At 34.9% G+C, this 16,155-nt stretch overlaps 1 protein-coding gene across 1 annotated transcript in view; it reads right to left on the minus strand.

Annotated features, from left to right (window-relative positions):
• Positions 1 to 16,155, minus strand: part of WDR49 (WD repeat domain 49) — a 178,279-nt gene that overhangs the window by 58,604 nt on the left and 103,520 nt on the right. Inside the window, exon 12 of the mRNA XM_055383679.2 lies at positions 28 to 158. Coding sequence (XP_055239654.2) covers positions 28 to 158 — 131 coding nt within the window. The remainder of the gene's footprint in view (positions 1 to 27; positions 159 to 16,155) is intronic.

A 16,155-nucleotide genomic window follows, 5' to 3' on the forward strand; every position in this document is an offset into this window, starting at 1 on the left:
TGATTGTCAAGTGAAAGTTCAATTTACCCGTAACAAGAGTTTGTGGAGGTAAAAACGCAGCACACAAGATGTCATCATGGTGCTGTATGCCTCCTTTCCATTCTTCAGGCTGGATGAAAAATTGATTGAAGTTTTGGGGTCGAAACACAGTAATAGCCCTAGCAAAAAGGATATAGAATTTAGCTGTGGATCTAAAATTGATGTAGATATTGAGTAGCCACTATCCACTTGAATGATGTGATCCGAGACTTTTAAAAGACTATGCTGCCCAAAATTTATCCCCACTTGACATCCATAATACTGAGTTTCCCACACTAAACATTTTTATTACCTCATTAAATTATCTGGTAAATTATAAATTTTTGACAATAGAAGGTTAATTATCCTTTCATAATCGTTAACAACAAACCATGTAACAATTTATCAGATTAATTATCCATCACCACGACCCTAAAGCAAAGTTTCCCCACGTGGGTATTCTGAAATCACCGAGTTTTATAGCAATAACAATTAAAAGAGGGGGCAGGCCTATGAACAAATAATGTTTTGTACTTCAAACAAAGTCAATGAGGTTTTTTTTTTCATCAAATTTTCTCAGGATATTTAGCACTCCTTGTGGCATTTTCAAGACTTACCTGATCACAGAATCCATTCTCTTGGAGTCTACAGCATCTTGAAGAACTACAATTTGTGGAACATACTTGGAAAATGCCACCCCAAAGAAGTAGGACATAGGACAGATACATTTTGAACAGAAAGAACAGTATTAGAGAGGTCAGTATCTTCAGGCACTGCTGATGAATTTGAGGACAGGACAGGATGGGCAAAGAATGAAATGCCTTGTACCTGGTGGGGAAGGGAGGAGTGTAAAGATTCCATTGTTGGGGCATTAATACCACCCTGTTTTCACTTGATGATCCGAGCTCTGGCCATCAGCCTATACTAAGCCTCTTGTTCCTTCTAGAGCCATCTAGATCTCAAGTGAGCATTTGCAACCAAAATTATGGGGTCTTTCGCCATCATTCTCTCTTCACCTTCCTGAAATCTTTTATTACCACCACTCTAAAGGTCTCTTAGTTGTCCTACCAGTGTTGCTCCTCAGCCTCAGAGTTTCCAGTATGTCCTGCTTCTCTTCCTGCCTCCTGATCTTTCTTTCCCCACTCTTTATTTTCTATTCCCTTCTTTCTCTCACCCTTTTTAACATGTGGTATATATACACAATGGAACATTCCTTATCTTCATTCCTCCCTTTCTCTCTATCCACTCAAACTGGCTTAGAGATTTCATATATCACCATGAGTTCCAATGTCACTGCTACACAAATGGCTCTTAAATTCTCTTCATTCATAATCTTTGCTAGAAATAGTTTCCATTTGCCAGTTGACAGTTCCATATGCTTCCATCTGCAAAAGATCTCAACATGTCAAAAATCCAAATTTGACATCTTCCCTCCATACCAGCCCTCTGTCTACAATTCCCAAATATGGTTAATAGACCAACATTCCAGCCTCTTTGGGTGTCTTTCTCTTCCCCAGTCAAACCAAATACTTAGATTATATCTCTGCAATATGTTACATATTCATTTCTTACTATTTTACTTCAAACAGTCAATGACAGCTTCCTAATTCTGTGCTAACTACCTCATGGTTGAATTATTGTAACAGCCTACTGACCAATTTTACTGCTTCTAGTCTACCCATCTCTGGCACATTCTTCATCTGGCTACTAGATTAATTATTCTACTCTGGGGCATTTTCATTTATTCTATAAGAATTTCTTATTTGCCATGTGGAAGTCACTTTGTTCATAGTGATGCAGGGTACAGAGCCGTCGGCATAAAATGACTAAAATTCAAGGTAAAATGTGGTAAGTGCTAAGGCATTACTGATCAACTGCCATGAAAGGCCAGCGTAGAAATCAAAGAAGGCTAAGTTGAACACTGATATTTGAACTGGACCATAAAATATGGGTAGGATTTGCAAGATGAAAACACTCTGGATGGAGAAAACAACATGATAAAAGATAAGGCTAATGCCCCATTAGAAAGCATTTGCTAGTTTTTTCATTTCGTATATGATAAAATTCAAATGTGGAGCTCTGTTATTTAAGACCCAATAATACATAGATCTAATCTATGTTTTCAGAATTATTTCCCTCTATTCTTCTATCCTTGCTTTTCAGTTATATGTGAATATCCAATTAAGTATTTGACAGAGGCACTGGAAGCCATAGAGTAAATATGGTACACCTTCTTAAGTGTTAATTTTGCTCAAAAAGTTTGAGGAAGAATAATTTTATATTAAAATAAAGATAGATGAATTAATGCAAGAGAACGCAAAGTTTGCCTGAATTTCAAAAAAAAGAATTCAAAGTTTTAAATTTATTTTTTGCTTGCAGTAGCTGTTTTGAATTGTTAGGAGCTAAGTTTCTGAAGTACACCTTCTTGTCCAACCCAAACAATATTCTTAGTCTTCTCTAGGTACCTCTTACATTTCTGTCTGTTTTGTTTTCATTCATGGTATACTTTTTCATGCCTCTATGAATTTCCTTTTACATACAGACCCACATCTACCTATCCACACACCAACTCTCTAAGGCCCATCTTATTCAGGTAGAATTCTTTAATAACTAGGATTAAAAGAAATAGTTCCTCTTCTGACCTCTTAACATCATTCACATTTAACTTGTAACATTTAATGTTATATAGTTTCAGCTCCTTGGCTAAATTATAAATTCCGAAACCATGCATCTTGTCTTAATCTGTAACCTTACAGTAGCAAGCATAGTGACCTATACATATTGAGTGTTCAATAAATATCTGTCACATAAATGAAGAAAAAAATTATCTGCTTAAATGTCACCTCCTCAGGCAAGCCTTCCCTGACCACCCTATCTGAAGACTCTCTGAGTCTCTCGTCTCTCACTCTATTTCATTTTTTATAACACTTACTACTGTATGACACTGTGATCTATATTTACTTGTTTATGTTCTATCTCTCCTATTATAAAGTAACTTCTAGAAGAGCAAGGACTTTGTTTTTTTTCTTCTACAACAGCAGTGTCTAGAATAATACCTACCACATGATAGGCATTTAACAAATATTTGCCGAATCAATGTGTGAATTATTCTATGTTTTAAATAATCAGATCCTTTGAATGGAGCAACAGGTTGCTGCAAATTCCATGAGACAGACGAAAAACTGGTGCTTTCTCAAAAGCACCACCTCCTGGCTAGAGGCCAACAAACTCAGGACATTACAGCAACTCATGACAGAACAACCCTGCTCCAAGGAAGGAGAAAACAACAGCTAATCCCGCTGCCTGTAACATCCTGGCTAACCAGTGGTCCTGAGTCTGTCCATGTGACAACTTCACTGTTAGCATAATGAGCATTCAAGAAAGCCAGCACACTAAATATATCTACAAGGACTCTCACAGAAGCTACTTCACTCTCCTGACACCTCCACCAGAGCAGGTGCTGGTACCTATGGCTGAAACACCTAAAGATGAATCACATCAGAGGACTCTTTGCAGACACTCCCCAGCACCAGCCCAAAGGCTGGTAGTCCCACTGGGTGACTAGACCCAGAAGAGCAGTAACAATCACTCCAGTCTGGCTCGTAGGAAGCCCCATCCCTAGGGGAAGGGGAAGGGACAGTGCACCACAGCAAGGGATCACCCCACCCCATTGGACAAAAGAATCTGAACAGCAGCCCTTGAATTCCAGATTTTTTCACTGAAATAGTCTACCTGAATGAGAAGGAATCAGAAAAGTAATTCTGGTAATATGACAAATCAAGATTCTATAACACCCCCAAAAGACCACACTGGCTCCCCAGCAATGAATCCAAACCAAGAAGAAATCTCTGAATTGTCAAATAAACAATTCAGAAGGCAGATTATTAAGCTACTTCAGGATATACCAGAGAAAACTGAAAAGCAATGAAAAGAAATTTTTAAAAATATAGGATATGGATGAAAAAATGGTCCAGATAAATAGATATCATAAAGAAAAAAACAATCACAACTTCTGAAAATGAAAGACACACTTAAAGATATACAAAATGCACTGGAAACTTTCAACAATAGAATCAAACAAGTAGAAGAAAGAACTTCAGAGCTCAAAGACAAGGATTTCAAATCAACCCAATCAGAAAAAGAAAAAATAATTTCTAAAAAAAATGAATAAAGACTCCAAGAAATTTGAGATTATATTAAATGGCCAAACCTAAGAATAATTCGTGTTCCTGAGGAAGAAGATAAATCTAAAAGTTTAGAAAATTCCTTAGAAGGAATAATTGAGGAAAACTTCCATGACCTTTCTAGAGATCTAGACATCCAAATACAAGAAGCTCAAAGAACACCTGGGAAATTCATCACAAAAAGATCATCGCCCAGGCACGTAATCATCAGGTTATCTAAAGTCAAACAAAGGAAAGAATCTTGAGGGCTATGAAGCAAAAGCATCAGCTAATCTATAAAGGAAAACCTCTTAGATTAACAGTAGATTTCTCAGCAGAAACCCTACAAGCCAGAAGGGACTGGGGTCCTATCTTTAGCCTCCTCAAACAAAGTAATTGCCAGCCAAGAATTTTGTATCCAGCAAAACTAAGCTTCATAAATGAAGGAGAAAGTCTTTTTCAGACAAAAAAATGCTGAGAGTTAACAACTACCAAGCCAGCACTACAATAAAGGCTAGAAGGAGTTCTAAATCTTGAAACAAAACCTCAAAATTCACCAAAGCAGAACCTCCTTAAAGCACAAATCTCACAGAGCCTATGAAACAATAACACAGTGGAAAAACAACAACAACAACAATGTATTCAGGCAAAAACTAGCACAATAAATAAAACAGTACCTCACATCTCAATACTAACATTGAATGTAAAAGGCCTAAATGCTCTGCTTAAAGGATACAGAATGCCAGAATGGATAAAAATCCACCAGTCAAGTATCTGCTATCTGCAAGAGACTCACCTAACATATAAGGACTCATAAACTTAAGGTAAAGGGGTGGAAAAAGATATTCCATGCAAACGGACATGAAAAGCAAGCAGGAGTAGCTATTCTTATATCAGACAAAACAGACTCTGAGGCAACAACAGTTAAAAAAGACAAACAAGAGCTTGCAGTGAGCCGAGATCGCACCACTGCACTCCAGCCTGGGCGACAGAGTGTGACCCCATCTCAAAACAACAACAACAACAACATCAACAACAACAACAACAAAAAAAGACAAACAAGAACATTATATGATGATTTAAAAAATCAGTCCAACAGGAAAATATCACAATCCTAAATACATATGCAGCCAACATGAGAGCTCCCAAATTTATGAAACAATTATTAGTAGACACAAGAAATGAGATAGATGGCAACACAGTAACTGGGGGACTTCAGTACTGCACTGACACGAGTAAACAGGTTGTCAAGACAGAAAGTCAACAAAGAAACAATCAAATTAAACTATACCCTAGAACAAATGGACTTAACAGATATTTACAGAACATCCTACCCAACAACTGTAGAATATACATCCTTGTCATCAGCACATGGAACATTCTCCAAGATACAACATAAAATAGGTGACAAAACAAGTTTCAATAAATTTTAGAAAATTGAAGTTATATCAAGTACCCTCTCAAACTACAGTGGAATAAAATTGGAAATTAGCTCCAAAAGGAACCCTCAAAACTATACAAATACATGAAAATTAAGTAATCTGTTCCTCAATGATCTTTGGGTCAACAATGAAATCAAGATGGAACTTTAAAAATTCTTTGAACCGAACAATAATAGTGACACAACTTTTCAAAACCTCTGGGATACGGCAAAACTGGTGCTAGGGTAGAAAGTTCATAGCATTAAATACCTATATCAAAAAGTCTGAAAGAGCACAAATAGACAATATAAAGTCATACATCAAGGAACTAGAGAAACAAGAATAAAACAAACCCAAACCCAGCAGAAGAAAAAATATAACAAAGATCACAGCAAAAATAAATGAAATGGAAACAACAACAAAAAAATGCAAAAGATAAATGCAACATAAAGCTGGTTCTTTGAAAAGATAAACAAAATTGGTAGACCATTAGTGCAATTAACCAAGAATAGAAGAGAGAAGATCCATATAAGCTCAATTAGAAATGAAATGGGAGATATTACAACTGATGCCACAGAAATATGAAAGATCATTCAAGGCAACTATGAACACCTTTATGCATACAAACTGGACAATCTAGAGGATTTGGATGCATTTCTGGAAATACACAATGCCCCTTGATTAAATCGGGAAGAAACAGAAACTCTGAACAGACCAATAACAAGTAGTGAGATTAAGTAATAAAAAAAAATTGCCAACAAAAAAAGTCCAGGACTGGATGGATTCATAGCTGAATTCTATCAGACATTCAAAGAATAATTGGTACCAATCTTACTGAAACTATTCCAAAAGATAGAGAAAGAGGATATCCTCCCTAAATCATTCTATGGAGCCAGTATCACCCTGATACCAAAAACAGGAAAGGACATAATAAAAAAAGAAAACTGCAGACCAACGACCCTGTCGTACATAGATGAGAAAATCCTGAACAAAATACTAGCCAACTAAATCCAACAGCATTTCAAAAAGATAATCCAACATGATCAAGTGGGTTTCATACCAGGGATGCAGAGATGGTTTAATACACACAAGTTAATAAATGTAATACATCACATAAACAGAATTAAAAATAAATATCATATGATTATCTCAATAGATGCAGAAAAGACATTTGACAAAATCCAGCATCACTTTATGATTTAAACCCTCAGCAAAATCAGCATAGAATGAACATACTTCAAAGTAATAAAAGCCATCTATGACAAACCCACAGCCAACATTATGTTGAATGGGGAAAAGTTGAAAGCATTAACCCTGAGAATTGAAACAAGACAAAAATGCCCACTTTCGCCACGTCTATTCAACGTAGTACTGGAAGTCCTACCAGAGCAATCAGACAAGAGAAAGAAATAAAAGGCATCCAAATCAGTAAAGAGGAAGTCAAACTGTTGCTGTTTGCCAATGATATGATTGTATAGCTAGAAAACCCTAATGACTTCTCTAGAAAATCCTAATGACTCCTTCAAATGCTCCTAGATCAGATAAATGAATTCAGTAAAGCTTCAGAATACAAAATCAATATATAGAAATTGGTAAAACTGCTATACACCAACAACAACCAAGCTGAGAACCAAATCAAGAACTCAACCCCTTTTAAGACAGCTGCAAAAAAAAAAAGTAAATAAAGTACTTAGGAATATACCTGACCAAGGAGGTGAAAGATCTCTACAAGGAAAACTATAAAACACTGCTGAAAGAAATCATACCTGACACAAACAAATGGAAACACATCCCATGCTCACAGATGAATAGAATCAATATTGCAAAAATGATCTTACTTTCAAAAGCAACCACAAATTCAAGCAATTCCCATGAAAATACCATCATCGTTCTTCACAGAATTAGAAAAAACAAACCTAAAATTCATATTGAACCTAAAAAGAGCCCACACAGCCAAAGTAAGAGTAAGCAAAAAGAACAAATCTGGAAGCATCACATTACTTTATTTCAACCTATACTACAAGGCTATAGTTACCAAAACAGGATGGTACATAGTGCAGTGGGACATAGACCGGTGGGACATAGGCATAAAAAGGCATATAGACCAGAGGGACAAAATAGAGAACCCAGAAATAAAACCAAATACTTAAAGCCAACTAATCTTTGACAAAGCAAACAAAAGCATAAAGTGGGTAAAGGACATCCTATTCAACAAATGGTACTAGGATAATTGGCAAGCCACATGTAGAATGAAGCTGGATCCTTGCCTCTTAACTTACACAAAAATCAATGCAAGATGGATCAAATACTTAAATCTAAGACCTGAAACCATAAAAATTCTAGAAGAACATGGGAAAAACTCTTGTAGACATTGACTTAGGCAAAGAGTTCATGACCAAGAACCCAAAATCAAATGCAACAAAACAAAAATAAATAAATAGATGGGACCTAATTAAACTAAACAGCTTCTGCACAGCAAAAGACATTATCAGCAGAGTAAACAGACAATCCATAGAGTGGGAGAAAATCTTCGCAAACCATGCATTCAACAGAGAATTAATTTCCAGAATCTACAAGAACTCAAACAAATCAGCAAGAAAAAAAAATTACAAATAATCCCACCAAATATAGTCAAAGGACATAAATAGAAAATTTTTAAAAGAACATATACAAATGGCCAACAAACATATGAAAAAATGCTCAACATCACTAATTATCAGGGAAATGCAAATCAAAACAGCAATGAGATACCACCTTACTCCTGCAAGAATGGCCATAATCAAAAAGCAAAATATAATACATGTTGGCATGGACGTGGTGAAAAGGCAGCCCTTTTAAACTGCTGATGGTAATGTAAACTAGAACAATACTATGGAAAACAGTATGGAAACTTCTTAAAGAACTAAAACTAGATCTACCATTTGATCCAGCAATCCCACTATGGGGTATCTCCCCAGACAAAAAGAAGTCATTATATGAAAAAGGCATATGCACACGCATGTTTATAGCAGCACAATTCATAACTGCAAAAATATGGAACCAGCCCAAATGCCCATCAATCAATAAGTGGATAAAGAAAATGTACCATATATATATTATATATTATATATTTTATATATATATATGCCACTTTATCCATATATATATATATATGCACCCTGGAATACCACTGAAATAATGACATTCATAGCAACCAGGATGGAGTTAGAGACCATTATTCTAAGTGAAGTAACTCAGGAATGGAAAAATCAAACATTGTATGTTCTCACTTATAAGTGGAAGCTAAGCTATGAGGATACAAAGGCATGAGAATGATATAATGGACTTTGGGTACTTGGGGGGAAGGGTGGAAGGGGAGTGAGGGGTAAAAGACTGCACATTGGGAACAGTGAACACTGCTTGTGTGATGGGTACACCAAAATCTCAGAAATCACCACTAAATAACTTTTCCTTGCAACCAAACACCACCTGTACCCCCAAAACTATTGAAATAAAAAATAAAAAGCAAATAAATAAATAATTGTAATATTAACAGTTATATTATTTTAATAATATTAAAAAGGCTTCACAAGATAAGGTAACACAAATAAGGTAATTTGAAGTTCCAAAATTGCAGTTTAATCTCATAGTAACTTTATGTGTATGTATTTTTGATTTTCTCTTTTCCTACTGGTAAGTTTGCTTGAAAGATTACCCTTTGAGGAGGGAGACAGTGAGGTGGCAGTGGGAGAGAGAAGGTCAATCTTACATATTTTGCGTTATCTGTCAGCCAAAATTCAACATCTAATGTCTTTTTGCCAAGATACTCATATTAAATTGACATACTAGGTATAGTCAGAGAATTAACACCAAAAGCACAAAATCTTTCTTATAACATGACATAAAAAATAGTCTTTCTGATATTTGACCTTGTGTGTCAAAATGTTGAAAAAGTAGTTAGCTACCACTTTCCCCTCAAAACCTAACCTGAAACTTTCATTTGAAATGACAGTTGTCCTTAAAATAATTTGAGAATCTACACTGCAGCTCTTACTTTCTCTATTTCAAAGATAACTGTTTTTTAAGTTTATACTTTTGCCAAGTAAAATTAAAGTTCAGAATGAGCCAATTTTAAGGCCATTTTAGGAGTCTGAGAGACTTGTTTTCCTGGCATTGAAGGAGTTTACTAGTTCCATTACACACTCCACATTTGCCACCCTGAGAGTATCACAACTACTGCTACTGAATGATTGTGTCATCTTGTGAAAATGAATCACGTCTCTAATTTAGAATTTAGATATGACAACCAATTATGTGAGAACAAAATTAGTTTACCTGTCAAGTGCAAAAAAAACAAAAAACAAAAAGAAAAATATTTAAAACCACCTTTTTTCTAGGACGAATGAGCTAGGCAAATAACTTTTTAACCCAAACTTATCATGTAAAAATTGTCATGGAGAGAACACAAGAATTCAATTAACTACTTGTTCCCTCAGAAGTTAATTGTTGTTAGTCCCATTGTCATGTCTTGTTAATGCCTGTTCTTCAATTCATTGCTTTTTAGGCTTAAAAAGGGTATCTCAAAGGCAGAGAATTAGTTTGATATAATTCAGCTTATTTTTAGTCTTTTTCCTATTTTCCCAAAATTTGTAGAGTCAAATTTTGAATACTAGAATAAACATAAATTATATGTAAGAATTATTTGTGAATTTCAAAAATACCTGCCCCCTCTTTCCTTCCAATATGGCTATTCTAAAATAAATTGCAACATTGGAATATTCCATTCTGATTCTTATCCTAATAATGGAAACCAATTGAGTCACATAGAGTTATAGTTTCTTAGTAAGGCAATTATTAAGAATGTAATATCTTGTGATATATAAGTTTTATTTTTGAGTAACTTCAAATCTTTAGTCTCATTTCACTTAAAAATACTTTTAAAATCAAATTATGTCAATAGCTATTTATTGAGTTCCTACTTTCTACAGTGCTCTATGAAGGATGCTAGTATAAATAAAATTGTCAGAATCATTTAAAATTATATGAAAGATTCTGTTTTTTTATGAATAGAAAAAAAATCTTTTATGTGATAAATGGCAGCTACATACAACCCACATCTAACATCATGTTTAATATTGAAAGATAGAATACTTCTCATTAAGATCATGACCAAGACAAAGATGTTCACTCTCACCAGCCCTATTTAATATTGTGCAAAAATCTTTACAATTTCAAAGAAGCAAGGAAAGGAAACAACAGATACTGAAATTGAAGAGGAAGAAATGAAACTGTCCCTATTCTAGGAGACAAGATTTTCTTTTTTTTTTTTTTACATTTAAAATATTTATTTGCTTACCAAAAAACCCAAGATATAAAAGCCTAATTATAAAAAATGACACCAGTGAACAGTTTTTACCCAAGCTAACCAAAAACAGAATAATATTAACAGTGCAAAGAAATGAAAAGAAACTTCAGTTTACATTTTGAATTAAGGTGTCAACGAAATAAAACAGCAAATTCATCAGCCTTGCTGTTCACATACATGGCTTTAACATTTGAAGAAAATACAAAAAGCCTTTTCAACTTTGATAATCACTTTTGACTCTTTGGAGTTGACTGAGAAAGGAAACTACATCAAAACTTCCATATGTTAATACAGATTAAATGCATAATTTGAAAATGTGATAATTTTTTAGAGAACACACAAGCCAAGTTGTTACCATTCCATCTGAGTACTTTGATAAAACAACTTACAGACTTACTTGTAGGGTCCATTTTCATTTCCAAGCATGGCATAAAATGTTTTAAATGGGACAGTTCTTTTGGTACATTTTACACAAAATTTCTTTCATAGATTTTTAGGCCTAAAATTAAAGAATTATACAGGATGACACTAAGGGGGCAATTTACTGAAATAACTGACATTCTCCACTGACTGCTCAAGACTGGATTCAGATTCCTCGGCACTTGTACAGTTTGATTTCTGTGAGCAATTAGATAATGACACATAGATTATCATAGTCATGTTAGTTAAAAACATCTCTGCCTACATTTATGGTTTGACTTAAAATGAAGAAATATGAAGATATTTTCTTTTGTCACAAGGGGTAATCACTATATGAGTGGATTGCTGCAACTCTCCTGCAATGGGCAGAGATATTTCATCAATACCACCATCTAAAGTTTGTCGCTAACTCTTAAGTAGTCTATTTTATTATAATGTATTAATATCAATCATATCTACACACTATAAAAATGTTAATTGAGCTCAGGTATGATACCAGCATCGTATCTTTACAGGTTCACAGGGAAAAGATGTAACTAAAGTTGCAATGATATTTATTTTATTTTAATTATTATTATACTTTAAGTTCCATGGTACATGTGCACAACGTGCAGGTTTGTTACATATGTATACATGTGCCATGTTGGTGTGCTGCACCCATTAACTCATCATTTACATTAGGTATATCTCCTAATGCTATTCCTCCCCTCTCCCTCCACCCCACAACAGGCCCCAGTGTGTGATGTTCCCCACTCTGTGTCCAGGTGTTCTCATTGTTCAATTCCCACCTATGAGTGAGAACATGCAGTGTTTGGTTTTCCGTCCTTGCAATAGTTTGCTCAGAATGATGGTTTCCAGCTTCATCCATGTCCCTACAAAGGACATGAACTCATCCTTTTTTATGGCTGCATAGTATTGCATGGTGTGTATGTGCCACATTTTCTTAATCCAGTCTATCATTGATGGACATTTGGGTTGGTTCCAAGTCTTTGCTATTGTGAATAGTGTCACGATAAACATACGTGTGCATGTGTCTTTATAGCAGCATGATTTATAATCCATTGGGTATATGCCCAGTAATGGGATTGCTGGGTGAAATGGTATTTCTAGTTCTAGATCCTTGAGGAATCGCCACACTGTCTTCCACAATGGTTGAACTAGTTTACAGTCCCACCAACAGTGTAAAAGTGTTCCTATTTCTCCACATCCTCTCCGGCACCTGTTGTTTCCTGACTTTTTAACGATAGCCATTCTAACTGCTGTGAGATGGTATCTCATTGTGGTTTTGATTTGCATTTCTCTGATGGACAGCAATGATGAGCATTTTTTCATGTGTCTGTTGGCTGCATAAATGTCTTCTTTTGAGAAGTGTCTATTCATATCCTTTGCCCACTTTTTGATGGGGTTATTTGATTTTTTCTTGTAAATTTATTTAAGTTCTTCATAGATTCTGGATATTAGCCCTTTGTCAGATGGGTAGATTGTAAAAATTTTCTCCCATTCTGTAGGCTGCCTGTTCACTCTGATGGTAGTTTCTTTTGCTATGCAGAAGCTCTTTAGTTTAATTAGATCCCATTTGTCAATTTTGGCTTTTGTTGCCATTGCTTTTGGTGTTTTAGTCATGAAGTCCTTGCCCATGCCTATGTCCTGAATGGTATTGCCTAGGTTTTCTTCTAGGATGTTTATGGTTTTAGGTCTAACATTTAAGTCTTTAATCCATCTTGAATTAATTTTTGTATAAGGTGTAAGGAAGGGATCCAGTTTCAGCTTTCTACATATGGCTAGCCAGTTTTCCCAGCACCATTTATTAAATAGGAAATCCTTTCCCCATTTCATGTTTTTGTCAGGTTTGACAAAGATCAGATGTTTGTAGATGTGTGGTATTATTTCTGAGGGCTCTATTCTGTCCCATTGGTCTATATCTCTGTTTTGGTACCAGTACCATGCTGCTTTGGTTACTGTAGCCTTGTAGTATAGTTTGAAGTCAGGTAGTGTGATGCCTCCAGCTTTGTTCTTTTGGCTTAGGATTGTCTTGGCAATGCAGGCTCTTTTTTGGTTCCATATGAACTTTAAAGTAGTTTTTTCCAATTCTGTGAAGAAAGTCATTGGTAGCTTGATGGGGAGGGCATTGAATCTGTAAATTACCTTGGGCAGTATGGCCCTTTTCACAATATTGATTCTTCCTATCCATGAGCATGGAATGTTCTTCCATTTGTTCGTGTCCTCTTTTATTTTGTTGAGCAGTGGTTTGTAGTTCTCCTTGAAGAGGTCCTTCACATCCCTTGTAAGTTGGATTCCTAGGTATTTTATTCTCTTTGAAACAATTGTGAATGGGAGTTCACTCGAAAGATTCTCTTTTTAGTATGTGTGTATGTCTCGACTTTTAAGGAGATAAAACCTTCATAAACAAATTTCCCACAAAAGAAAGCAATAAATATGTATGGTGATGGATATATTAATTAGTTTGATTTAATCATTTCAATATGTATACAAATATCAAGACATCACCTCATATACTGTAAATATATACAATTTTTATTTGTCAATTATTCCTGGATAAAGCTAGAGGGAAAAACACAGAGATTTGTCATTTATAGAAAAGAGAAAATTAAAATCAGGGGAACTAGGAGGCTTTTTTTTTTTTGAGAGAGAGAGAGAGCTTTAAATATATTATAAAATCATAGATTTTGGAGGCAGGATAAAATCTTAAATTCTTAATTTATTTAATTTTACTAGAACTATACATATTATATGCCTACTTTGAACAAATGCAAAGTTAACTGATTATCTAGTCATTTAATTTTAGCAACATAAATATGGCCACAGATTCAACCAGGTATTTGTGAATTGACTCTATGCCAATTCACAACTTAGTTTCTAAGTATATTTTGCTTAAAATAATGAGAAACACATTTCTATACTTCTAAATTTGGGACTTCTTTTTACTGACAGAAAAATTCTCTAGATATGAATGACTGTATTCCCAAATAGCTAACATGTGCTCTCTAGTTCATTTTGCTTAGACCCAAACATTCATATTTACCATATTCTGCCTTTTATGTATTGACCTGCCTGCCATCCATAAACAGGTGGATGCCTTTGAAACAGGAATCATGATTCTTTACATTCAGTCTACTGTAGTTTCTAACTCAGGGCTTTCAACCTAGGTGCAATTAAAAAATATATATGGGAAGGAAAGGGGAAAAAAAGAGAGTAAGCTATATATCTGAGTTATTGTTAAGTTGCTACCGCATGCTTTTTTGTGTGTTTCTTCATATGTACTGATTCATTAGCTTCAATTAAAATGACAAAATATTCAATTAATCATTTAATTTAAAATATATAATTGCTGTCTCATGGTGTGATGACTCCATTTGCAATTAGTTCTACCCAGGAGTGGTAGAAAGAGTATTGACTTTGGCACAGAATTCTAACTCAGCGGCCTACTGACTTTGTCACCTTGGCCGAGTTACCCAACCTCTTCAAGCTTCGGTAGCCTCCCTTGTAAAATAAGGTTGCCAATATTTAGACTTCTGATTCATTGTGAAGAGAGAATATAATAGATTTTCATATCTATGCTGCTTGCCTCTCACTAAGAATGTGACTGTGAGTAATTAATCTCTCTAATCCTTAGTTTCCCTGTCTATTCAACTAACATTTATTAAGTCATTCAACAAATATCACCAAGTATCTAGTAAGCTCCAGGAATGCACACATACACAAATATCCCTATTAAAGAAAATGTAAGAAACTAGAGAGCACAAAGACAAAATGGGGACATTTTGTCTCTATACTGAGAGTTAAGAGAAATGTCCTGGCAGAGAAGATATCTGAACGAGTCTTCAAATAGGAATAAATGTTAGCCAAATGAAAAAAGTTTGACAGGGATTTCTAGATAAGAGGAGAGAATAAAGGCATAAGGGTGTGAAACAGTACGGCTTGTATGTGAACACCCTAAGCAAGCTGCTATTTGATAGAGTTTAGAATATACAGAAAATGGGAGAAAATGAAACTAGAAAATAAAAGAATATGTCCAGGTCAGAGGGAGCTTAGACACTCTGAAAGGTTTTAAGCAAGCACATAACATAGACACTCTGAAAGGTTTTAAGCAAGGACATAACATAGAATTCACTGGAGAAAGAAATCCCTGTAGCTAAAGTGAGCAGAATCTATTTAAGAAGTGAGAGGTGGGCATTAGGAGGACAAAGGACAAGTTAGAAGGCTGTGGCATTCATCCAAGTGGAAATTATGCTCTGAATTATACTAATACTGTTATACAATTTATAGGAGCAGGTTTAAGAAATGTTTAGGGCATAAAACAGATATGACTTAGTGACTTCTTGTGTGTGAAGAGGGAGAACCAGAGTGGATGACTGGGTCTCTGGCAATTAATTGAAGTTCCAAAGAAAAGAGAAAAAGCACGTTTTGGAAAGGAGATAAATAATTATTTCAGTTGAGAACATGTTGAATTTGAGATTGCAGTCAGACACATACAGCAAGCAAATGGATAACTGAGCTTAGAGAGATAAGACCTGAAGACAGATATTTGAGTTATCTATAAAATATTGCCTACCTTCCAAGATGATGCTAAGGATTAAATTAGATAATGTGTATAAAGTGGCTAATGCTACACAGCACTGTAAATAAAATAAATCAGATGGCATATTTAAGAACTTTACCCAAAAATGTAATTACCATTCCATCCTGCACATAATTATTGAACCAATCTCTGTATTTGGATAAAATCTGAAGTAAAAGTTACAACTTAACCTAATGGACTCTAAAACAA

Source organism: Gorilla gorilla, chromosome 2, assembly GCF_029281585.2.
Source record: "Gorilla gorilla gorilla isolate KB3781 chromosome 2, NHGRI_mGorGor1-v2.1_pri, whole genome shotgun sequence".
In the NCBI taxonomy this organism is placed as follows: domain Eukaryota; kingdom Metazoa; phylum Chordata; class Mammalia; order Primates; family Hominidae; genus Gorilla; species Gorilla gorilla.